A 26,655-nucleotide genomic window follows, 5' to 3' on the forward strand; every position below is an offset into this window, starting at 1 on the left:
AAAGGGCCCACAAATCGGGGAGCCAGCTTCAACGAAGGAACCTTTAACTTCAGGTTCTTTGAAGACAGGTGCACCAACTGGCCCACAGACAAAGGTTCAGAGATTGTATGTGTACCTCTATTCTTCCTCAGCACACATCCCTGGGCCGCTCCAAGTTGACCTGCACCTTCTCCGACCCCTCCCGTAGGTCCTGAACGTAAGCATCAGCAGACGGATTGTTAGAAGAGCAGGGGAAGGACACCGAGAACCTGGGATTAAATCCAAAATTACAGAAGAACGAAGACACACCAGACGCCGAATGTGTATGATTATTGATAGCAAATTCAGCCAACACTAGATAATTGACGCAGAGACTCTGACCATCACTCACATACATTCTGAGGTACTGAACCAGTTCCTGATTCATACGTTCCGTCTGCCCATTGGACTCCGGGTGGAAGGCAGAAGAAAACAACAATCCGATACCGATATTCTTACAAAACGCCCTCCAAAACCGGGCAACAAATTGGACTCCCCGGTCGGAAACAATATCCTAATGGACCCCATGCAGGCGCACAATCTCCCTGACAAATGTGTTGGCTAACTCAGAAGCTTCTTAAGAGCGGTAAAATGCGCCATTTTGGAAAATCTGTCGACGACCACCCAGATGACCGAGCACCCCTGGGATTCGGGCAAGTCGGTAATAAAATCCATCGACAGATGGGTCCATGGCCTCTTTGGAATGGGAAGAGGACAAAGCAGACCTTCAGGTCGTCTCCGTACACTCTTCCCTCGAGCACTGATTGGGCAGGCCTTGACAAACTCCCAGACATCCCGAGATATTTGTGGCCACCAATACAAATGGCCACACAGCTCCAGGGTGCCTCGGACCCCTGGATGTCCAGCCAACACCGATGAATGAACTTCCTCCAATATGAGGAGCCGCAAGGCACGGGGTACAAATAGCCTCCCTTCCGGAAGGTCTTGGGGAACTGACTGCTGAGCCAACTGGAGTAAAGCAGAGGTGTCAGACATAAGAGCGGTGACAACCACGCCCGGGCCCAGAATACTCTCTGGCTGAGGCTCCTCTAACTCGGGAACCCCGAAGCTGCGTGACAACGCATTAGCCTCGACATTCTTGGACCCCGGCACATGTGACTACAAAATTGAAACGCGAGAAAAACAATGCCCACCTGGCCTGACGTGCATTCAAGCACTTAGCGGACTCCAGATAAACAAGATTCTTATGGTCAGTGAGGACAGTAATAGTATTACGAGCGCCCTCTAAGAAATGTCTCCACTCATCAAATGCCCATTTTATGGCCAACAATTCTCTGTTGCCAATATCATAGTTGCGTTCTGCCTGATTGAACTTTCTGGAAAAGAACGTACAGGGTTGAAGACTAGGTCGGCCGGGAGATTCCTGCGAGAGAACTGCTCCCACACCATGCTCGGAGGCATCCACTTCAGTGGTGAACTGCAAAGGCTTCACAGCCTTCCATGACCAGAAATCCACTCTAGCCCCTTTCTTGGTCAAGTCAGTCAAGGGTTTGGCCACCACCCAAAAGTTCTTTATGAATTTCCGATAGAAGTTTGCAAACCCCAAAAAGAGTTGTAACGCCTTTAAGTTGGTGGGTTGCACCCAATTGTTGATAGCCTTAACCTTGTCCGAGTCCATCCGGATGGCCGTTGGAAAAATGACATATCCCAGAAAGGCAATTTCCTGTACACCAAATAGGCATTTCTTCAACTTAGCATACAATTGATGGGCTTAAAGACGGGACAGCATGGTCTTTAAATGCCTGACATGGCTCTCCCAATCAGGAGAGAATACCAGAATGTCATCCAAATAAACAACCATAAACGTGCCCAGAATGTCATGGAAAATGGTATTCATAAAACCTTGAAAAATAGCTGGCGCGTTACATAACCTGAATGGCATGACTAGACATTCAAAATGTCCCAGTGGAGTATTAAACATTGTCTTCCATTCATCCCCCTCTCTGATACGGATGAGATTATAGGCCCCCTGGAGGTCTAATTTGGAGAACCAACGGACCCCTACAACCTGGTTGAGGAGATCAGGAATCAAAGGCAAAGAGTACTGGTTTTTGATGGTTATCCTGTTCAAGGCTCTATAATCAACACAGTGCTGGAGCCCACCATCCTTCTTTTCTACGAAATAATATCCCTGCCCCTGCAGGCGATTCAGAAAGACGTATATGTCCCTTGATGAGGCTCTCAGTGATATACGCCTTCATTGCCTCGCATTCAGGGACAGTTACATTATATATCCCCTCTTAGGGATCTTGCTCCCGGGAATAAGATCGATCTTACAATCCCATTCCTGGTGCGGAGGTAATGTCTCAGAAAGTTGTTTGGAGAAGACATCAGAAAAATCCTTAATATACGGAGGTAACCCCTTTACCATACACTCTGTGGAGTGCACCTGGAACGGGACCAAATCCTCACCACAACCTTTCGCCCACTGTACTAGTTCAGAGGTGGACCAATCGAACTGGGGGTTGTGCTGCTGGAGCCAGGGTAACCCAAGGACCAAATCCACGAAAAAGCTCTTCATCACCAGGAATGAGCACACCTCTGAATGTAGCGCCCCTACAGAAAAAAAACTGTTATGGGGTCCTATTACTGATTAACCCGCTGATAACAGGGTGGAATCGATACCCGAGACCCGGATGGGAGGGTTCACTGGTAACAGGCATGCAGGCATAAACTTAACAAACCCCAAATTAACAAAGTTTGCGGCGCCCCCCCGAATCAATGGAGGCCAGACTATTGAGGATATGCGTGTTATATGTAATAGAGAGCAGCACTAACAATTTAGAACATTCCGGAAGTACCTGATCTCATAGGCGATGTCCGGAGGGATCGCCTAGGAGCGGACGTTTTCCGACGGCTGTTTCTTGGGGCAGCTGGCGACCCGATGACCTGGACCTCCGCAATATAGGCAGAATTGGGTCCTGAGCCGAAATTCCTTGCTCTCCTTCAGGGACAAGGAGCCCACTTCTATTGCCTCGACTCCGTTGGTAGTTGAGGTCACAGGCAGATTCTCAGATCGGGTCACGGCCGGTTCAGTGTGAGTCTTGCGTCGGGCCCTAAGATGACAATCAGCATTTACAGTAATAGTCATAGTCTGTTCTAAGGTCTTGGGTTCCGGGTTCGACAACAATAGGGTTGGCCCCACGCTGGAACCTAAGCGCCTAGATCTCCCTAGATGGAAAACAATCCAAGCAGAACAGGACACAGTTCACACCAACACACAAGGGAATGCATACCACATGGAACAGGACTGTTCACACAACATGTCCGGCCACCTGAACAGACGCACAGAACACACCACTGTTCACACCTACAGAACAACGCACATGAATGCAAACACAAGGGTACTGGGAGGAAAATAAGGAAACCAGCACCCTCTAGCCAGAGGGGATGGTATTTATGTGCAGCAGACCAGTGGTGATTGGCTGGTTGGATAACTCCACACACAGCTGACTCAAATATCCCTCACCTATGGAAGTATGCTCCTGGAAACCCGTAGAACTAAAGGGCCCAGGAGCAAAATGTAACACTGATAGAGTCCCCATAATAGTTACATCGTTGTGATTTACCGCTTCATCTATTTGTCTTAGTAATAGATTTTTAGTGGCATCTGTTTTGTGGCCTATAGAAAGCCCCTGTGAGGATTTTATTGTTTTTTCCCCAATGTATTTCTACCCATAGAGACTCCACATGTTCATCTCCTTCACATATATCTTCCCATAGTGTGGGCATTTAATAGGACTTTACATAAAGACAAACCCACTCCCTTTTACTATACCTTTTAAACAAACTATAGCTCTGTAAGTTAACCACCTTACCACACTTTTCAGCCAGGTCTCAGTTATACCAACTAGATCATAGTTTTTCTCAGCCATTATTACATCTAGTTCATCAACCTTATTGGTCAGACTGGTCACATTAGTCACCATAGCAGTTTAGAAGTTTTTGGTTATTTTGTTATTTTAAGTGTATCCCTAGTAACGTTTTTGCCGATTCTAACTGTACTAACCCCTCCCACTGCTCCACCCCCATTTCTAATACTTAATCTCATGTCACTGTCTACACTATCTTACTCTTTATCTCTCTGGTTGCCTTCCCCCAGTCCCTAATTTAAACAGCTCTCCAACCTTTTAGCCATCTTATCCCCAGCACAGCTGTACCCTCCCAAATGAGGTGCAGTCCATTCCTATGTTAGAACCTGTAGCCGACAACAAAGATGGCACAGAAACCCAAATCTCTCCTTCCTACACCAACTCTTGAGCCACTTCTTTACCCCCCTAATCTCCCGCTGCCTTTCTGGTGTGGCATGTGGTAAGATAGTATTTCGGAAAATACTACTTTTAATGTCTTTACCCTAAGCTTAAATTCTAGGTCCCTGAAATTGTTTTAAGGGCCTTCTACTTTCCTCTAACTTTGTTATTGGTGCCAATGTGCCCCATGATTGCTGTGTCCTCACCATTCCCTCCCAGTAATCGATCAACCTGATCTGCGATACTTCGAACTCTAGCATCAGGAAGACAACACACTGTTCAATAATTCCAGTCTTTTTGGCACATTGCCCTATTCTCGTACAGATGTATGCACCCTTGAATGGATGTTCAAGGACTGCCTACGTGGCACAAGATGTACATTGCTGGAGAGCAATAAACCACACTTTCAATCAAACCGCACTTGCAGCTCACACACTCACTCATTTGTTTCCTTTAAATAGTTCTCAGCCGCAGTAACGGCTCCAATGAATTCTCTGATTGGAAGAGCTTCCATAACTCCTACAGAAGTGAATGGGAGCTAGCTATGGATACAGTGTAGTTCAGGCCTCTCGGTTGTTTCTGTACTCCTGGCCACCCTGGCTGCAAAGTACAGAGTGGTATTCTCATCTCCCAGAGGATGGGCCCAGAGGGGAAAAGCTCTTTGAGAAATAAGGGTGTGTGAAATTATCTCAAGGATCTATCGCAGGTGTTAACCAGCATTAGAGGGTGCATCACTTTAATTTTTCCTATGCGGCCCCCTCATAGGACTAGATCACATCACAGGACTAGATCACATCACATCATGCGGCCCCCTCACATCAAAGCACTCCCCTGGATTTTTGCTATGTATTATTTGCTTTGTCTTAAGGACATAATGCTCTTAGAAAAAAAAATGAAAAAGGCTCAGTTCATACTGAAAGCATTTTTCCCAATAGAGAGGATTATGTGCATAATGTTGTCTTTTGAGCGAGCAGCTGCTTTTCCTACAGTGTCTGTCTAAGATTACACAATAAGAGCTGCAATTTTGCTTTAGGGTGTTTTTTCCCCCCAAATATTTACTAGTGAAAGTGCGCCAGTTTTCTGGCACAAATTGCGGCAGAAACTGCCTTCATACTTTATACCAGGTCTATAATGAGTTGTAAACACTTTATGGTGCCTTCACATGGGGTGTATTTGATACCGACTTTCCACAACGGAAACTCGGCAGTAAGTACTCAGCAAATTCACAGCGGCCTAATTCGCACCTAAATTGTAACAATTTTGCAGCAGGTTTGGGTGTGGATTTGTCACGTGTTTCAACCTTCCATTTCAAAGGCTGAAATCCACTGTCTAAAACTACAGCATGTCAGTTCATGCTGCAGATTTTGACTTCACAGCCTGAAGTATTTCAAATACTCCATGTGGATGAGATTTTTTTAAATCTCATCCGCATATATATCTGGAGATACCCGGTTTATCACATGAAAATAATGTGCGGTGAACGAATGCTAGGAGTGGGATTTGTTGGGATTAGCCTCCTCAAAGTTACCCCTGAGGCCTTAGTCAGACGGGCGTTTTTCCGCGCGATTTGCGGATTCGCATGCGATTCGCGCATATATAGAACCAATGGTTCGCTATGGTATCAGTCACATGTCCGCTTTTTATGCGGATATGCGATAAATTATAGGACACGACGATTCGCAGATCGCGCCTATCTGCGTTCGGCGTTTTATGTGCGCACCAAAATCATTTACTGCAGCTAGATGCGTTTTTTTCGCCAGCCAGTCTAAGTTTCATGCGCATTTTGATGCGCACGGCGATTTTACTCCGGTCAGACGGGCGTTTTGCTGCGACGATTAACGCGGCTAGGTGCAGATTTTTCCCGCGATTTTTCGCCCCCGGTCACGCGATTTGCACATGCACATCCGTCATGCGATCCGCAAATCGCGCGAAAAAACGCCCGTCTGACTAAGGCCTCATAGCAAAATACTCAACTCTCCAAAAATATTACCTGACAATGTGTGTGGACGTTCCATGTGAAGTTCATTTTCTGTTATATAATAATACACCCATTGAAAGGGGAAATAATTGGCTTTCAGCCTATTTTGTTATGCTTAAAACTTCAGTTATTTGAGACCTAAATCTTGTCCACATGGTTTGTTCTATAAGGCTGGTGTCACACGAGCGGATTTGAATTGCAGATTCCGCTATAGCTGTCCGTGCATATGATAAGCAGTAATATGCGGGCATTGAAATGCATGGACGTTCGCCGGTTGATTCACAATTGCATGTAGGAATTGCAGATTCCGTGAGATGAAGAAAAATTGCAGCATGCTCTATTTTACTGCGGATTCCGCGAGTATGGGCTCCATTGATCTTTATGGATGTGTTTGATCCGAAGCCAAGCCAAGCCTAGAGAGCAGTATCCCGTTCCGAAGACATGTCAGCACAAGGAAATAAAACCTGGGCTGTCATCTGAGTGATAGAAGGGTGTTTCCAGGGGGTTGGGCTACTTTCTGATGAGATTTCTTGCTTGCGTTGGTTTTCCACTCGGAATTTACTCTGTCCATCTGCATGGAAAATTGCAAGCACATGCGACTAAACTCAATTCATAATCGTGATCATTTGCAGGTCTTCAGCTGCGGATATCTGCAATCTGACCCATTGTTGTGATCCTGGCTTAAATGTTGTAAATTTTCTGTAGCAAATACCACTGTGGAAATAATGCAGCATTTATATTGCATATTAAGGCACCCTTTTCCAAGTCCAAACAGGGACCTTGGGTTTGTGGGAAGGGTGATAAGCTTGCTGGAAAGTGACATGTTCTAAAAGAGACCATGCACCAAAAACGTGCCAAAAGTTTGCCAAAAAACTCATGTAAAAAACTTAGGCTGGTCTCACACGGACAGGTTGGATACAGCATGCAGGAGCCCACACAGAATCCAGCTCTGTCCCCGGCCAGCGACCCTGCGTACCTGTTCTTTTTTGTATTGTGAATGACCCAAATATATGTTTGTGTATATAATATATAAAATGAGGAGGACGGTCTCTCCCTGGTTCATCATCTCACATTCCAAAAATGTTCATAGCCGAATTTCCTGTACCGATAGACATAGATGTGTGTGGTGTGCACATGCGCTTTAGGTTGGGGACCCCACTGAAAGCAAGGGCATATGCAAGTGTATTATCTGCAATGCCGTGGAGCATGACACTCTACAGATAACCAGTAATGATCAGAACTGTGCATTTCATATTAAGTATATCAGGTTGAATGCTCAACATTTGAAATGTCCCATTTCACATCTCTGATATATTTTTTTGTTTGGTTTAATAAAGCCTTCATGAAAGAAATAAAGACATATCCCATGCATTGATAACTGCTGAGGTTGAGAGCATAATACTCAAAAATGATTTTGCAACCTCTGCACAACGCAATAACTGCTATAACAGCTGTGGGAACAGCAAGCAATTGCAGTACATTGACCCAGCCTGCCGTTATTGTTAATTGCTGTCAGTCTATGAGGATATTATCATTCGTCAAGAAGCATGCTGCATATACAGTTGTTAAATGTACTGCAAATATAAGCTGAGTGCATATGATGAGTAATATAGATCAGCTATACATCTCAGCCACTACGGACCAAAACAGTTCTTAAAAATGCTATCTTTTATAGTATGTATACAGGAAAAAAAATCTATTTTTCATTTATGGACTTCATTTAGGAATACGTTAGTAACTGAGTGGGCAAAGAATATCAACGTTAATAGACTATTGACAATGGACCATTGACAAAGCAAAAGTTGTTATAGTTGTACCATGACATATCAGTGGTGGGCAACTAGAAGTTTGATGGGTTCTACAATACTTGCTTGTTTGGAGGGGTCTGACTGCTAGGATTCAGCCACATCTTTAACAGGTGTCCACTTTATAATAGAGAGATGACCATACATACAACTTCCATTATAGTAAACAGGAGGCATGGTGGTAACTGTGGCTGAGCATGAAGCGTCACCTCTTTACTGCACACAGTCAAATTCAGCAATTCAGCTCACGCTTAGACCTCTTTTCCATGAGCGTATATCAGCCAGCCATTTTCACATCCAGCCAATATACGTTACGATCTGATGCATTGGATTCCAGTGCATCAGATCACATGGCCGTATTCATGTGGCCTAGAGGCGTCCAGCCGGGCCAATATAGCACCGAGCGCTTTCAAGCCAGCCCACTAAGATAGTCCTGGAACTATCTTTTGGGCCGGAATACGTCGGCCGCTGCATGGACTCCCTCCCTCTTCTCTCCTCCCCTCCGGCTGTTTGCACTGGGGTGGGGTAGGGGGGCTAAGCTGTATTTTTTTCTGTGAAAAATGCTGGAAATGTTATCAATTTGGTCACCTCTATACCTCAAACATAGAATGACACACAGAGAAATTCAGTGCAGCTGTTGGCTGGAGTCAAGGGCCACATTTACGGCCCCCACAATCTAGAAGGTTGACTGTTATTTCCATATACGATGCAATACCACTTTGGCTTTCAACATTTTTCATTTAATACAAGGAAGAAGATAATTTTACTGCGCATTACATTGATGTACAATGTTTCTCATGTTGTATGTTATTGATTGGGTTCACAGAAAGACTAGCACCTATTTTTGGTAATCAAATATAACATATTACACACTGTATACTTAGTTTTTGTTTTTTCCTTCATGTTAAAAAATTAACATACTAACATGTTTACTCCCTGTGCAGCGAATATATATTGCTAATTTTTTCTAATTGAATGATGGCGTTATGGTTTATTTACCTGACAAAACGTAATTCTCTAAACAATACTAGGAATAAGGCTCCTTTTACACAGGCTGAGGATAGGCCCGTTATAACAAGCACTGATCAAAAATAGCATGTCGTCAGCGCTCGCTATTGCCAATCACAACAGCAGAGAATCACTAGTATAGGGACAAAAGATCGTTAACATGTTAATTTGCCCCATGTAGATATTATTTGTGGGCAGCACATCCCCCTCTTTACATGGAGAGATGTGCTCCTAGCACTAAAGCATTTTAAAAGATGCAATCAGCGTTTGTTGGCTGATTACCGGCAGATACAGACAGGGAGATGATTGGGCAGTGAAACATTTGGGTAAACATTCATGACCAATCATTAGCCTGTGTAAAAGGCCCTTAACGCTCCTTGTTCTTAAAGGGGTTGTTCGGTTACCAGACAACCCCTTTTCAATAGGACCACCTAGGGTAATAAAAACAAACCGAGAGATACTTACCACTCCGTGGACGCCGGGAATCAGCGTTGCAGCTTGCTGCAGTCACGGCGTTTGTTGCGACAGATGATGTCGCAGGAAATCATGTGACCGATGCAGCCAATAAGATGCTGCAGCGTCTTGAACTCCCCTCATCATGGTGCTTAGCATGTGAGCACAGATGTCGGGAGAACTTGTGGTGACGCTTCAGCCTCTATTGGCTGCAGCGGTCACTTGATTTCCTGTGTCATCATCTATCACAGGAATCACCAGGACTGCAGCGAGCTGTAGCACTAGATCCTGGGCTCTGTGAAGTGGTGGGTGTCTCTCCGTTTATTAATTTAGCCCAGGGGTCCTATTGAAGAGGGGTTGTCCAATAACCAGACACCGTTTTTAAGTATGACCCTTTAAAACATGCTCTTTCAGCTAGCCTTTTTTTAATAATAACTTTCTTCTTTTTTTTAACAGACTTCAGTCACAGTTAATGGAAATTCAGGGAGCCCAGCCAGTCCCATGAGTCACTTTCAAAGACCATTCTCTCCAACATACCCCTCTCCACCATCGCACAACTCCTTGGTCATGCAACACAACAGAACATTAGGTGGGTTTAAAACTGCATTTTTATATGTGCAACTTGACTTCTACGTTGTGTAATAGTCAAAAGACCAAACTATTGATGTATTTTTAGAGTGTGTTTTAAATGATCATTGCACTAGTTTACATTTTGTCCTCTTTTAAGTGACCACAGTACAGTAGGGTGAAAAAATGTTACTAGCTCATTATAAGGAACTGATCACATCATCTCAACTCTTAAACTGTGTTCACTTGGCCGACAGGGGATGAAAAATCAATCACTTCTAATTCCCTCTCTTTTCCTAATGAGGCCATGTACTTCCACAATTAGGTTCCAAAATGATCCCATCCCATATGCAAATCAGAAGAGAAGAGTTATCTGCCTGATGAGGGTTAAGCTGATTCATGAGCTGTTGCGCCAATCATGCCCTCTGTTTGATAGACAAAATTCCCTGTGTAATTGGAGATGCAGCGAGCGATCTACCCAGAAAAAATGGGGTGTGATTAGCTCAACAGCTCATGAATCAGTGTGACTCTTTTCAGCCAGATGACTCTTCTCTGCTGATTTGTATGTGGTGTGGGGTAATTTTGGAATCTAATTGCAAAAGTATATGGACTCACTAAGAAAAGAGAGGTCAGTAGAATTGATCGATTTTTTTTTGTCCCCTGCCAATGAGTAAAGACATTTTTAAGGGTGACATTGTGGTGACAGATTCCTTTTTAAAGGGACTGCCAGACTTACTCTTCTGCCCAAACTGGTATTAATCATGGAGAGACGCAGCTTCACACTAGGCAGTAGGGTTGACAAAGCAGCCCAACGGAACTATCATGCACAGTACTCAACTCAGTGCCACCTTGATACATTTGCATGTTTGCACACTCAGGACATGTTCACATGAAATGGATTTGCTCTGGAATGCACACATTCACAACAGACATTATGCAGATCCACGCCTGAAAATCTGCATCAAAACCTGCACTATTTGGTGCAGATTTTGATGTCGTTTTAAGGGTGGATTTTAGTGCAGAAAGCACCCCATCATTTCAGAAGAGGTGTATTTCACAGCGTATCCAATATTAGAATTGATATGCTGCAGATTTAAATTCCACACCGCATGTCAATTTACACAGGGTATTGTGTGACTTTTTTTTTCTCAGTGTGTGGATGAGATTTTGAAAATCTCATCCACTCTGCTACTACGGTAAATGCAGTGGGTTTTCCATGTGCAGGGTCCACACAGAAAATCTGTGGCAAATCTGCCCTATGTGAACATGTACTCCATGCAAGACTGGGCAGGAGAGTTTTTCTTCAGTTGCAACATCAATAGAACATGTAGTTTGTCCAAACTCTTGCATAAGACTGTTTTGTGTTACTTTATATTAAATGTATTACATCTTGTAGGATGCCTTCGCTAAGAGATTGACAATTCAGCTCAAGTAAATGAAAATGGTTCTTTTCATTCTATTACACACTACAACATGTGGCTTTTCATCTTGCAGATATTGCTCCACTCAAATGTTACGTCCTGTGGAAAAGTTATAAAAGTTGTATGTTTGTTGATAGAAATGGATGGCTAGCTGGTGGTTCACCATACAGTATTAGCATCAGGCACTACACTGCCCCATTATTCATGTTGTAACACTGCTGCTCTTATTGGCAGCGTGTTAGTGGTATATTAAAGGTCAGACCTACTAGGAACCGTGTAGTACCTGAGACGTCATGTCTGTCTGTGTAAGAACTGTAGGATAATTCACTTACTGTCCAGTGTCCTACTGGACCTGATATTCAGAATCACTGAGCTGGACTTCAGTGGGCAGATGTAGAAGTGAGGATCTTTCACAGCACATAGGAAGATAGCCATATTTTACATTGACTTGCGCAGAATAGCAGCCCTATCTTTAGCTCTCAAAACTGTAAATCCTTTAGTTATGTAAAAACAATCCATGCACTAAAAAGCCTACTAGGTCAGGGACTAAAGGCTACTTGATTCTTTCACAGTATTGCACCTTAGGCTACAGTGTTTGCATTACATTGCATTCACCTGTATGGAGACATTATGTGGGATATGACAACACGGGATCTTATATTATCTCAGCAAGAACAGCAGGCATTGATGCTGCAGATGTTCGCCCATTCTCCCTGCGTCACCTTGTAAAATACTTCTCTTAGCTACCCTAGTCCAATAAAACCTATAATGGCTGAGTTAAAAAAAAAACAGAGTTCTGACATAATTTCTGTTACTGGATCCATCAGGAAAAATGATTCTGAGGACCCACCTACACAGGACATATACATGTCCACTTGTCACAGCTCACCGGCCACGTTGGAGAATTGTAGCCGGGGTGACATCATGGCGTCAGCTCTAGCCCATATGATCCTCATGCCGCTCCATGCTCAGTCTCATTTCGGTGCTTAACACTGACACTCCTCTGCTGGTATGTGGTTGCATTGGTCGGCTGGGAGGTGTGTTTTCTAGCCAATTTATTCCGGTTGCTCCTCACACAGAACACCTGTTATACTCTGTCAGTCGGCAGTTTATTGTCCAGTCCTGCGTCTGAGTTCAGAGAAGTCTGTTTGGTGTATTATTATATGGGGTGTAGTCACATCGTATATCCTGTTCATTTATTATTGGTGGATCATATACTCGAGTAACATTAAGGTTTGCCACATTTCCTGTCATTATCCTGGGAGGGTCAGGTTCGCCCCAGGTCACTTTTATGATTCCCAATTCCCCCAATTTTGTGTTTCCCTATGTACTGTTTTGTGTCATCCGCATTTGTACCTTGTAGGTATATCCGTCCTATTAGGACATAATATTTGCGTCTGCCTTAGACATAACACCACTTTTATGTTCACTGTAATATGTACACATATAATAGTTTATCAATAAGGTCTTATAGCTTATTCGTAAATTAACCAACACAAATTGACCCTTGTTGTAAGTGATTTGCTCCAAATCAGCTCCTACTTCTTCTACTGGACCTTTGAGGCCCTCTTGTATTGTAGGGGACATTATTGAGTCACAATATGGGCCACTGGAGGCCATACCTGGTCCATCAGTACTTTCTAATTAAGACACAAGGTTGAGCGATAACAATTAGAAGTGCGGCATGTTCCGTGTAGAGTTTTTTTTTTAGTTATCTGCTTTATGTCAGACCCCACTATCCAGGTTCTCCACCTGCTAACCTATTTTCAATGCCATAATTATATACTTTGCAATTGATTTCTTCTTAAAGTTTAATGAGAAGTGCAATTCCCAGTGTGGGTGAGTATGAAGAGGTGTGTCAGGAGGCTGCTCCTCTGTGAATATGTCCTGTGTGCCGCATCAGGAATGTGCTTAATTTCAGCGTAACTACAAAGAAGAGATTCTGAAACAAAAAAGGCCTGTGATATTCTGCCAGAATCAAACAATTGGCTTCTGCGTGCGTTATTTGAAACACTTATTGTTCCTGACGTTGCTTTTCACTGGCCTCCAGGGCCCACCCTAATTTGTATAACCTTTTATACTCGTGCGCTGAAAAATGAAATGTTCCATTGTGTGGCAGCAGGATGTTATATGACGGCTTAGGGTAATGAATGATGGGAAAGCTTTATTCTCCCTTTCAGACTGGCAGTAGTAAATATCCTGTGTCTTAGCTCTAGTAAAGTAGTAAAAACTGAGTTTTATCTCTGCTCTTTCTATATTGTTACACAACTGATGATTGTCGGGAAGCACAACAAGCAGTCACTTCATATTCTCTCTTCCGTTCTGTCCCATCTACAAGCTTGTCCAGATCATTTAGCAATATATTCGTGATACTAAATAACAAGCTGGTTATACTTTCAATAGGAATGACTTATCTTCTCATTTTCTATTATGTAGTATAGTGGTAGGAATTTTAACAATGATTCCTCTTGTAGATAACGTTTGCCCTTGTCACTGAAAGACAGATAAAATATCAGTCTTCGAGGCTTGTATTATAAGCTAAGAGTACAGGAAGGCACATGCCAGGGCTAGACTGGAAAGGGAAACAGTCGGGACCACATTTGTATAGAAATACCCAATATTGAGTGGGCAGAAGGCTATTCGTCCTCTGCAGCTCTACACACAGTGCATGGTGCTCTTTGGGGTTCTTCTTAAAATCAGTATAAAATGTATGCAATTAGGGTTTTTGTAATCCCCATGCACAGGCACTGGGATAAAAAGCATGATGTTATGTTCACACCACTGAAAAAAACATGTAACATGTAAAATAAGAACTGGACATATTGCTCGTCAAACCTTAACTGGGCTGTCCCATGAATAGCAGTTATCTCCCATCCTATAACTGATCTGTGGGGGTCTAACTGCTGGGACCTCAATGGATCACGAAAATGGAACTCCTGAAGGTCCCTGAATAAATGGAGCTGTGGTCACACGTGCAACACAATGTCATTCATTTCAGTGGGACTGCTGCAGATAGCAATGTTTTCCAGCAGTCCAATCGAAATGAATGTCCCTATGGATAGGGGATAACTTCTGTTCTAGGACAGCCCCTTCTTGACCATCTGAAATATTGGGATGTCTGCTTGTCTTTGATTGTGCTATTTCTCCTACATTTCTCTCTAACTGATTTTCCTTTGTGTATAGACTCTACGGAGTCTTTCTCCCAGCAGTACCAGTCAGAAGTGACCCGAAGCAGCAGCACCATCCCAATCTGCAGGACCTCAGAAGAAGAGAAAAAAGTCACTGTTTTTAAAGCACCACACTATGCAGGGATTGGACCCATTGATGAATCTGGAATACCAACGGCTATTAGGACGGTAGGAGTTAAAATCTATTACCTATTTTTCATGCTTGATGAGTGCAGTATTTTCTCCTCAGGAAATATCAAGTTAGTAGTGTCAATGTATAGTGAATGAGTTCTCAGAGATACTGAGTTACTTGTTCCTCAAATGTTATTGCAAGTGGAAATAATATGTTTATGGCTTTCATGGCTGTTCAAATAAATCCACTTTTGAACAGCATTTAACAGTGTTAGGTGTCCCTCACACAGGTGTTTTTTAGCATTTATTGCTACGTTTTCAGCGCTGTGCTAACAGCTGTACAACGCTGCCATTCATTTAAATGGGGCTTCTCAGACCAGGGTTAAAGCATGGTTTAAACGCAGTGATTTTAAAGCAATGTTTGTTCTATTTTTGGGAGTGTGCGTCACCCATTGAAATGAAAGCGCTGCTGAAAACATGGCACAACTTGGTACCGCTTTTTTTTACAACGTTAAAACTTCCTAGCTACACTATGTGAAAAAAAAAGCAATATGACCGTAAGGCTGTGATTGGTGCATTGAGCACCGGCTCTGACTGGCTAGAGCAAATGAGAGCAATCTCTTGCTGGTGGTGGGGGGAAGCTTGCAGGAACGCTGAAGAGTAGCCAGAGCGACCCAGGAGGTGCCTGCTAGGTGAGTATTGCTTTTTTTCTTCAGCTTCCTTGGCTATGTTTTCAGCTGTGCTGAAAATGCAGCCAAAACGCATGCCAAAACAGCTAAACCCGCAGCATTTTTGCGAACGCCTGTGTGAGGGAGGCCTTAATATATGGTCATGAGAAAAACTAAGTACACCCTCTTTGAATTCTGTGATTTTACATGTCAGGACATAAGAAACAAAATATCTAGAAGGTCTTAAAATTAGGTAAATACAACCTCAGAAGAACAACAACACATGGGAAATTACATCATGTGATTGATTCACTGGCCAACAAAATTGAAAAAATTGTTTGGTGCCGGGAATGTTACAACTGATTTAGTGTATATTTGACCTTTTATTTGCAAATATGCAAACAGTTTCTCTCCATCAGCTATAGTTTCGGCGCATGCGCATTGCCAGCCATGCTGCGTCACATAGCCAATCTTATTCGTACATTTAGTTTGTCCCGACCAGTAGTGAGGAATGGTTGTGTACATTTGTCGCCCGAGGTGTTGTGGGGTGTTGTAGCTATACAATCATTGTGTTCAGGGGCATACCTAAAGGCTCAGGGGCCCAGGTGCAAAAGTTCAGCTTGGACCCCTCCCTTCTTCTTAAATCGTGCTGCATACAGCTGCAAAACACATTTCCATACATGAACTAGCCCCTTGGTGTAATCTTTCCAAATATAACACATTTCCTGCGCTACGTGAAAATTTATTTGTAGCCCCTTTGGCCACTCCTACACACACGCTAGAGTACTAGAATACACACACACTAGGGTACTATGTGATTGCTGACTCCTCCGACACTGGTGACATCACCACAGGTCCTGGAAGCTGCTGTCCGCTTTGCCAGTGGGGGTCCATGTGAGACGGCTGTGAGGTGAATGATAGCAGCGGCTGTCCTCTCCTCTTCAGGACAACTGGGGTGATCTTAGGCCGGCATCCTTTCCTCCTTTCCCGCAGCTGCTACACACTGCTGGTGACCAGCCAGTGAAGCACTCAGCATACCCACTGCTCACCCCCGCCGGCACCCGAGTCTTTTCTGCTGAGCAGACAGGTACTCGAAAAGGACGATACTCGCTCGAGTATTTTCCCTTAACGAGTATGCTCGCTCATCTCTATCAATTTCCCATTAGGCCAACAAAGCGGGTACACAAAATATCCATGTTTTATGTGCCTCTGGGACACTAGGGCCAAACAAGAGCACTGGGTGAAATGACAGTGGCCTGTGAGGGAGAACATGGTTGTCGTTAATTTGATTCGATAAAATAAATTGTTACATAGTCCACTTTGTTTTGTTCTTTGTATCACAATATTGTAGAAAAAAAACACTAATTTGTACGGTATTTGTTTAATTATATCAATCATATGTCTAATATGGAATATGGTAACAAAATTCAGTCGGTGCCTATATCACAGAAACTAGAGCTGATAGGGGAAAATGGATGGCATATTTGAAATCAGGGCACAAAATATACCTTATAACAGCTGTCAAACGCTCTGCACCAAAATACGTGTTGGCCAGTGACAAAACCTAGGCTAAAATGCAGAACAATGTGTGAAAAATGAAGTACACCCCATGAATCAGTTAGTAGAACTACCCTTGGTTGCAGTAACTTGATTTAAAGGGGTTGTCCCGCGCCGAAACGGGTTTTTGTTTTTTTTCAACCCCCCCCCCCCCCCGTTCGGCGCGAGACAACCCCGATGCAGGGACTGAAAAAAAGAACAGTACAGCGCTTACTTGAATCCCCGCGCTCCGGTGACTTCAATACTTACCGGTTGAAGATGGCCGCCGGGATCCTCTACCTCCGTGGACCGCAGCTCTTCTGTGCGGTCCATTGCCGATTCCAGCCTCCTGATTGGCTGGAATCGGCACGTGACGGGGCGGAGCTACACGGAGCTACACGGAGCCCCATTGAAGAAAGAAGACGACCTGGACTGCGCAAGCGCGTCTAATTTGGCCATTAGGCCATTTTAGACGGCGAAAATTAGACGGCAACCATGGAGACGAGGACGCCAGCAGCGGAGCAGGTAAGTGAAAAACTTTTTATAAGTTCTGTATGGCTCATAATTAATGCACAATGTACATTACAAAGTGCATTATTATGGCCATACAGAAGTGTATAGACCCACTTGCTGCCGCGGGACAACCTTTAATCATTTTCTGTATGACTTTATCAGTCTATGACATCGTTCTGCAGGAATTTTGACCGCCTCTTCCTTACAACGTTACTTTACTATAATGATGCTTGTGGACATTCATTTATGCACCGCTCTCTTAAGGTCCTTCCACAGCATTTCAATTGGGTTGAGGTCTGGACTTTGACTGGGCCACTGAAACACCTTGATTCTTTTTCAGCCATCCTGATGTAGATTTGCTGGTGTGCTTGGGATCCTTGTCCAATTACATAACCCTGTTACAGCTAAGCTTTAGGATAGATGGCCTCAAATTTGAATCTAGAATACTTTGATATACAGAAGAGTACAATCGTCACCCCTCCACCACCGTGCTTGACATGAGGGGTTTGTGCTGATAAGCAGTGTTGCTTTTCGCCAAACATGATGCTGGGTATTATGGCCAAACATCTCCAATTTGGTTTCGTCTGTCCAAAGGGCATTGTTCCAGAAACCTTGTTATTTGTTTAGTTAAAACTTTGCAAACTTTAGCCGTGCTGCCATGTTCTTTTCAAAAAGAAGAGCTTTTCCTCCCAGAATCCCTTCCAAATATTACCAGTAAAGTAGAAGAAAAAACCCTCTGTGCTCCTTCCATCCAGAGACAGGAACAAGTTTAAACAAATTTATTCAGACACACAATGCGTTTCAGCCACAAAGGCCTTCTTCAATGATAAACATTATAATCTAGGAACTCACATATATAAACACACAGAAATCTTACTTCCAATTAGGCTGTCGCGCTCCAGTGCCAGCCGCCTCCGTGGCGTGCGAAAATGACGTCACCTGTAGGTCGCGTGCCTTGTGGTTTGTTTAGTTGGAACCTTTAGCCGTTCTGTCATGTTCTTTTTAAAAGGAAGAGACTTTTCTCCCAGAAACCCTTCTAAATAAGACATACTTGTTCAGTCGTTATCTAATTGCACTGTCACGAGCTTGAACATTTCAAATGCTAAGTACGCCCGTTAGACTCTTGAGTTGTAGTTCTTGGGTTTTTGCAATTAATCAGAGCATTGCACAGTCTGAATTAGGGTGAATTGTCTGGGACGTCCTCTCCTGGGAAGATTGTCAGCACTCTTGAATGTTTTCCACTTGTAAATAATCTTTCTCACTGTGGAATGATGGAATCAATTTTGTTTGGAAATGGCCATAAAATCCTTCTCATATTAATGGACAGCAACAACTGCTTCTCCAAGATCACTGCTGATGTATTCCTCCTTGGCATTGTGTGAAAACACAAGTCTGAAGGCTCCAGACCAGCAAACTGCCAAACATTCCACTTCTATAGAGGTAGTAACACTTGCTGATGGCCAATTAATCACAGCCATTTGATTAGCAGCAGCTGGCTGCTACTTATCCTTTTAATTTCTATAGAAGCAGTAAGTGTGTACTTAATTTTTCACACATTCTTTTGGATTTTGGCCTAGTTTTTGTTAAATAATGATGTGTTGTTGTTCATCTGAGGTTGTTTTTACCAAATTTTAAAACCTACTAAGGATCAGATATTTTTTTTCATATGTGGTGTGTACTTATTTTTTTTCATGACTGTATGTTAAAAAATAAGTAAACTTTGTAAATATGCTGTACTAGCTCTTCTATAGTGATTTTGAGTTACAACCTATTTTGTATTGTTCAGACTTGCATTTACAATTCTGCATGCTCAGAAATATAGTTTTTACAACATGTAATATGCAGCATCATAGGGTCAAACTAAAACTGTTAGGGAGATATATGTTACCAAGTTTGTGGTATGCTTCCAATGACAACTAGCATAATCATGAATGCAGCTCTAAAGTATTTTTTAGACTGTAAGGCATGATGTCCACCGGCCCATATGGTTTCTGGATGCTGCGGGGTTCTCCTCCCTGCAGGCCGGATATTCTTTCTTCTGCGCAGCAGATGCGCTCAGGACGCCGGCGGCGTGCTGCGCACATGCGCCATGCCATCTTTTTTTTTAAACTCCTACTTTTCTACAGTCCGCGGCACGGAGGAAGTCACAGCTGCGTTTTTGCTGCAGATCCGGACGGCTTCCATTGGCTTTAATGGAAGCTGAAGGAGCCGTCCGTGCAGGAAAACCACACAAAAATGGAGCATGCTGCGGTTGTTTTCCCGTGCGTGCGATCCGCATGCCATGGGAAAATTACATCCGCAGGTATTTAATTACCTGTGGGAGCCCAATGATTTCCTATGGGCGCGACCCATTTTAACATTGCATTTTTTTAATGCGAATGACAAGATAAGGTCTTGTTCACAGCTGCGCCAAAGGGTACAGTTTTTCTGCAGGAAAAAGCCACCCATTAGCCGAACTGATCCGTCCTATGATTGAACTGAATGGTGCAGAATAGCCCTCACCGACTATAATGGGACTCGTTCGGTTTCCACGCAACTGGGTTGCATCTTACAGGATGAAGTAGCACTGCATACAGCGTTAGTCTTCCTGTATTGTAGAAAAATCCAGAGAGGGAGGTTCTGAATGGATCCTCCAATACTGATGTGAATAAGACCCCAAGTAATGTACTGTATGTACAAAGTTACTAAACTTTATTCATTCTAGGCTATATAATTATGTGTTAATTGGATTCAAAGATGAACATATGCTTGAACTAAACCTTATAGTGCAGCATTTATATGGCAAGCAGGTAAGGTACCTTATCATTGGGAACAAGATTAAATCAAATATGGTAGATAATTATATTCCCACTATAGTAGACGTGAGGGACAAAGTTTTAGATAAAATACTTTCATCTCATTGCAGCTTGCTAGGTGCAATATCTCTTCTTTAAACCAATACCTGCCAGGTTATTTTTTTCTATGACTAGAATTCAATTTTTTCTAATCCCATGATCCCCTTTTATTCCAAAATATCTGTAGAGAATACAGTGAAAAGACAATTTATTCTCCATATCATTTTTTATATTCAGATGGGTTTAAATATAATTTGATAGACACCGGAGAATGTATTCAGCTCAAAGATAAATATGAATTTTCAAAGGCAGTCAGCTTGAAGAAATTTTACTAATCTTACTTAAAATAATTACCAGTATACACGCATCTAATATTGTGTAGATCTCCCTTGTGCTATAACAGCTGGATGGTACTTTGGCGCAGCGGTGACAGATGAAGGCAGAGGCAGCACACATTTTTTTAAACAACAAACTTTACAAAAACCAGAAGTTAGATGGTTTAAAACTCCACAGGAGGGCATGAATAGCTTAAACATTACCTGAACGTCACACGGTATAGCTTACATAGCAATACTTGGGTATATACTTTTACTCTGCACCGATCTGGGCCACAATGAGAAACCTGACTTTCTCAATCTGGCCATAAGCCATTACAAACTCTATTACACATTGCCTAAACATCTTTCCATACCGTAGGAGCCCCGTATCTACAAATGAGATCCAATACATCGTAGACGCTATTACACAGCAACCACGTTACACATACCGCTTTGTCACAGGTCTCTCAGGCTACAAACACCTTTACCGAACACTTATATTGTCAAGTATGTTGCTATGCCCTTACATCACACAGTGTGTTAGAACTTTAACATGGTTTACTGCACACGTATAACAACATTTCCTTAACATCCTGCGGGAGGGCACGTAATACTTGTAATGCAGTGGTTATAATGCAACGTTCAACATCATAGAATCATAGGATGGTACAGTTGGAAGGGACCTCCAGGGTCATCTGGACCAGCCTTAATCTCAGTGCAGGATTCACTAAATCATCCCAGACAGATGGTATTTGTCCAGCATTTGTTTGAACACTTCCATTGAAGGAGAACTCACCACCTCCCGTGGTAACCTGTTCCACTCATTGATCACCCTCCCTATCTAATTTGTTTCTCCTCCCTTTCAGTTTCATCCCATTGCTTCTAGTATTTCCTTTTGCAAATTAGAATAGAGCTGATCCCTCTGCACTGTGACAGCCCATTAGATATTTGCAGACCGCTATTAAGTCTCCTCACAGCCTTCTTTTTTGCAAGCTCAATATTCCCTGATCCTTTAACCGTTCCTCATAGGCTATGGTTTGCAGACCACTCACCATCTTGATAACTCTTCTCTGAACATAGCGTTTCCTATTTGCACACATCACTTTCCCGACCTGGGCCAGCCCGCAAGTCACATAATACAATTGGCCTTGGCTGTTACTGACCCTGTTAACTACAGCCCAGACATTCTTCCTCCACCTCCCCTCCCTGTCCGTGGCTCCTGGCCTTTAGAGGGGCTCTCTACATGGCACTGGCATGTGCCACAGCAACCTGGCACTCTGTTGGTTTCTCTTCTCCACAGCTGGGTTACGGGTCCACAAGGGACAGGGAATAAACTGCGGCACTCGGGCCACGGCAGACTGTGAAAAGGGTGTTGAGAAGCACTGCTCACCCCCCTTACACTGCTCAAACAATCTGACATGTCGCTGCATGGACTGTACAACACTTCTAAAGGTGTCCTCTGGTATCTGGAACCAAGATGTTAGCAGAAGATTCTTTAAATCATCACCTTGACATCTTTGCTATGTTCATCAAACCATCTCTGAACAATTTTGCAGTGTAGCAGGATGTATTATCCTGCTGAAAGAGGCAATTTGCCATTAGGGAATTTTGTTGCCATGAGGGGGGGGGGGGGGGTACTTGGTCTGCAGCAATGTTTAAGTAGCTGGTACATGTCAAAGTAACATCCACAGGAATCCCCAGGCCTTAGATTTCCCAAAAGAATATTGCCTAGAACATCAGACTCCTCCACCAGCCTGTCTTCTTCCCATAGTCCATCCTGGTGCCATTACTTCCCCAGTAAAGTGGTGCACATGTACCCAGCCATTCACATGATATAAATGAAAATGTGGTTCATCAGCCCAATCCACTTTGTCCCCATGTTGCATAGTCCATTTCTGATGCTCATATGAATATTGTGACGTTTTTGGAAGTGAACACTGGTTAGCAGCCCCACACACAGCAAGCTGCAAGGTTCTGTGTGTTCTGACATCTTTCTATCATAGCCAGCATTAACTATTTCATCATTATGTACCAATTTAGCTCTTCTGTAGGATCACACCAAAAAGATTAGTCTTCACTCCTCACATGCATCAATCAGTCGTGGGGTGCCCATGACTCTTTTGCTGGTTCACTAGTTGTTCTTCCTTGAGCCACTTTTGGTAGGTACTAACTACTGCATGCTAGGAATACCCCACAAGACCTGCTGCTTTGGAGATGTTATGACCTAGTTGTGTAGCCATTATAAATTGGTTCTTATCAAAGCTGCTCAAGTCCTTACTGTTGTTCATTTTTCCTGCTTCCAACACAACAACCTCAAGAACTGACTGTTTAGTTGCTGTCTAATCTATCTCACTCCTGACAGGTGCCATTGTAAGGATATAATCAGTGTTATTTATTCCACCTGGCAGTGGTTTTGTTATAGCTGATCATTGCAAGTGGAATAAGCAGCTCAGCTTTTAGACGAAAGAAAAAGCGCTGCTCCGGTATTTTGAGTCAGATCTGTGGCAAACCCCCCGACAGGAAGTTCCAATGCAGATGTGAAACCACCCTTTATCTTACAAAACCTCTCCAGTCATAGCATGCCGAATCAGGATTGACGAATATGTCAGGGTTCTCCAACCACTGATTCTTCACAGAAGAACCATCAGTAAAGCTTCCTTCATGACCAAGGGCTATATGCTCCAGATGGGTCACAACGACCCCACAATAAGTGTCATCAAAGACGTCGTTGCTGCTGCGACAGTCAGTGTTCATTCCAAAGCCTCCACTTGATCCCTACCAAGGGTTCTCTTTAGGCCGGGCATGGTGTTTTCTGCTCTAGCAAGAAGGGAAAGGGAGGCTCCACCTTCTTCCTGTATTAATACAGGTAACAGCCTCCCCTCCAGCTGTCTCCACCAATCTAGATTTAGCCCCCTTTTCTACATTACACTTTCCCACACACAGATTAACAGTCCTATGCTTTATCCCTGCCCTTCCCTATAAACCTGCTCATGACCAGGCCTACGCTAGGCATTTGCCTTGCTCTGTCCCTTTATTGCCAGTCAGTCCTCTTTGTTGTACAGTTTTATTCTGAAGCTGATGTAACAATATTGTGGGCAGTGCAGCTCATTCATTACTACAATGTATGCTATGAAGAAAATGTGGTGTCCACACAGAAAGGCTGCAGGGCTGGGGTGGTGAGGAGTAACTAAAGACGGTCTTGTTAATAGATCATTTCTACTAGATGCGTTGCTATTATCTTTTCAGCATATTTCTGTTTTGCTTACTGGGTGCGCTCTAAATTTCTGTGCTACCCTTTACCTGTTCTATATTGAAGCCATTTTATTGCACACATTGTACATATACTTATTACAGTATACTGCTGTAGGGATTATACATAACCATATATTGTACATCTAAAAAAATGCTTGTGTTTCTATAATAAGGGGCAAGATATAACAAAGTTAATATTGACTGGGAGAGTACAACCTTTTATACGTGGATTACAATATGTTTGAACTATAAGACACTTTTTAGCAAAAAAGAAAGTCTTGTTAAAAGTCTCTGTGTGTGTTATACTCTGGTGGCACACACAGATATTAAACAGAGTGGAGTGTGTGCGAGGTGGGTGGTCAACTGATCCACTTACTGTATATCCTGTCTATGGCCTCTTCTTGCAGCCACTATAGAGGAGCTACTGCTTCCCGGCCTGTTTGGAGGGATGCTTGGAGCAGGGTTTTTGGGAGTTGTCCCAGTACCCAGCACTGTCTGAAAGCACAAGTTCAGCTAGAAGGTAGAGACACTGCTGTGATCCCCCAGGTCAAACTACTGTTGGGGTAATTTACTGTTATAGCAGCACCCTATTATCCTGAAGGCACATTTACACACAAAGACAATCTTTCAAATGATTGAAAGATTGACAGTTTTAGCGATCGCTTTGCATAAACACTTTATTAGCTTCATTTGTGTGTAAAAGGGCCTTCAGGAGCTGTTTGCAGAGCACAGCATGTGGTCTCAGCTCTGCACACTACTCCACTGTTCTCGCATGGCCTGTTGATAGAATACAATGTAATCTCCAACTCTTGTGCAGAACACAGCGTGCGGTCCCTGTTATCACTCCAGCTGAAAGATGGATTTTAAGCTCACCTTAAAATCATCATTCAGCCGAAGAGTGAACGATAGCAGTGTTTACACACAATGATTATTACTCATATGCCATCGCTTGAACGAATTCTAAGCGATAATCATTGCGTGTAAATGGGCCTTAAACAATGGTTGCAAGTCCAGTGATTCAGTGTACACAGAAGCTGATAACACTACTGTTTAGGAGATATTCTGTTTAATAGTACTGGCATATGGATTGAGGGAGCACCCACTGTAACATGGCATGCTGTCACCGCAGATGTATAACGACTATATAATAATATTGCCCTGTTTACTCTGCGCAATTTTGCAGTAGATTTGGGCAAGCTCAAATCTGAGCTGTTTTACCATTTCATTGAATGCTATGCAAATCCGCATCGTAATTCGCATGGCACAGACTCTCAAATCCACATTGCTAAAAGAAAACGATCAATTCCTGATGTGGGTTTAGGGTCGGGCAGCTGCTTGCAGATGTATCCCATCAACTAAAGCCAAATCTACATGTGGACCCACACAAAAATCTGCAGCAGAACTCTCAGGCTCAGTCTTGGAGTTCTGCTATGGATTAAGGTGTCAGATTCACATCACAAAAATCTGACAGTCAAAAGCCATCTGAATAAGGCATAAACATTTGTTAATGAGGCACAAGATCTGTTGGAGGAATATAAATGCACTATACAGTGGTCCTAATACACCATCCCGTGGCAGTAGTTACTCTTTGCTCCTCACCCTAGCTACTGATACAGAAAAGATCCACCATAAATGTTTATGTTTTAGACATACACTAACATACTATTGTTCTTCGTATTACCACTCTTTGTTTCCCAATGCCACATAAACTGCTGGCGACTCTTCACTATGCTGTCTTTATAGTTGAGGACATGAAAGACATAAAAGTATTAATGATGAACCCCCTCTTCTATCCTAGACCACTAAAGTTACTGACATTAACCCATTCACTTTTGTAGATCACCAGCTTAGTGTTAATTAACATGAAATATTTTTCCTATTATTTTGTTATCTAAGCCTGGTTGTGTTTTATAATCCAAAAATATTGTACTTAAGTTTGTAATTATGTAAATGACATGGTATTTATTGAGAGTGCTGATTCTACATAGACTGCATATCAGATTATGACTCAGTGCAGAATATACCAGGAAATGCACTTAAACACAAAGCAACAACATCCCACTATAAGCTCTCGAAAATTGCTACAATCCTAGTCTTATGTCTCATTTATGGCATCCAAAAAGCAGTGGGGAAAATGACATATTAAAGAACGGAACAGGACATTGCCAATTACCACAGCGTGCGCCAATACTGATACATGTTGTTTTCACTGCCAATTGCCATATTCTTCCTTAAGGCAATGAGAGATACAAATGCACTTCATTAGCATATCATGTAGCCATATGTGGATTGAAATGACTGAAAAGCTCATTAACTGGTATGAAGAATAGCACATTTGTGTAGAGTTGTTCAGTTTCTAGCAGGCAAATCTTACATGGCATTATCCCCCTAGACCTGTTTTATGACAAACTAGGTGACTTACCCTTGTGTTGCACGGCGATTCTATGAATAGCAGTCCTGGAATATATAAAGTGGGCCACAAAAATGAGCCCAGAAACGCACACTTAGGAAAGCTGTCTTAAAAAAAAATCTGTGTTGCCCATAGCAACCAATCACAGAGCAGCTTTCATTTTACCTCAGCAGAAGAAGAAATGAAAGCTGAGCTGTAATTGGTTGCCATTGGTAACAAAAATTACAGGGGAAGTCTGTGAGTTTCCGATTATTACCTATAGTATTTGTCACCTGGTGCTGAAGAACGCTCATGCAAAATTTCAC

General features: G+C 43.0%; 1 protein-coding gene across 15 annotated transcripts in view; it reads left to right on the top strand.

The window, feature by feature from the left end:
- Positions 1-26,655, top strand: part of SORBS2 (sorbin and SH3 domain containing 2) — a 228,832-nt gene that overhangs the window by 119,224 nt on the left and 82,953 nt on the right. For all 15 annotated transcript variants that reach the window (XM_066573447.1, XM_066573433.1, XM_066573436.1 and 12 more), the window contains 2 exons: positions 9,990-10,122; positions 14,705-14,877. In XM_066573447.1, the coding sequence (XP_066429544.1) occupies positions 9,990-10,122; positions 14,705-14,877 (306 nt within the window). The remainder of the gene's footprint in view (positions 1-9,989; positions 10,123-14,704; positions 14,878-26,655) is intronic.

Source organism: Eleutherodactylus coqui, chromosome 7 (genome assembly GCF_035609145.1).
Source record: "Eleutherodactylus coqui strain aEleCoq1 chromosome 7, aEleCoq1.hap1, whole genome shotgun sequence".
Taxonomy (NCBI): Eukaryota; Metazoa; Chordata; class Amphibia; order Anura; family Eleutherodactylidae; genus Eleutherodactylus; species Eleutherodactylus coqui.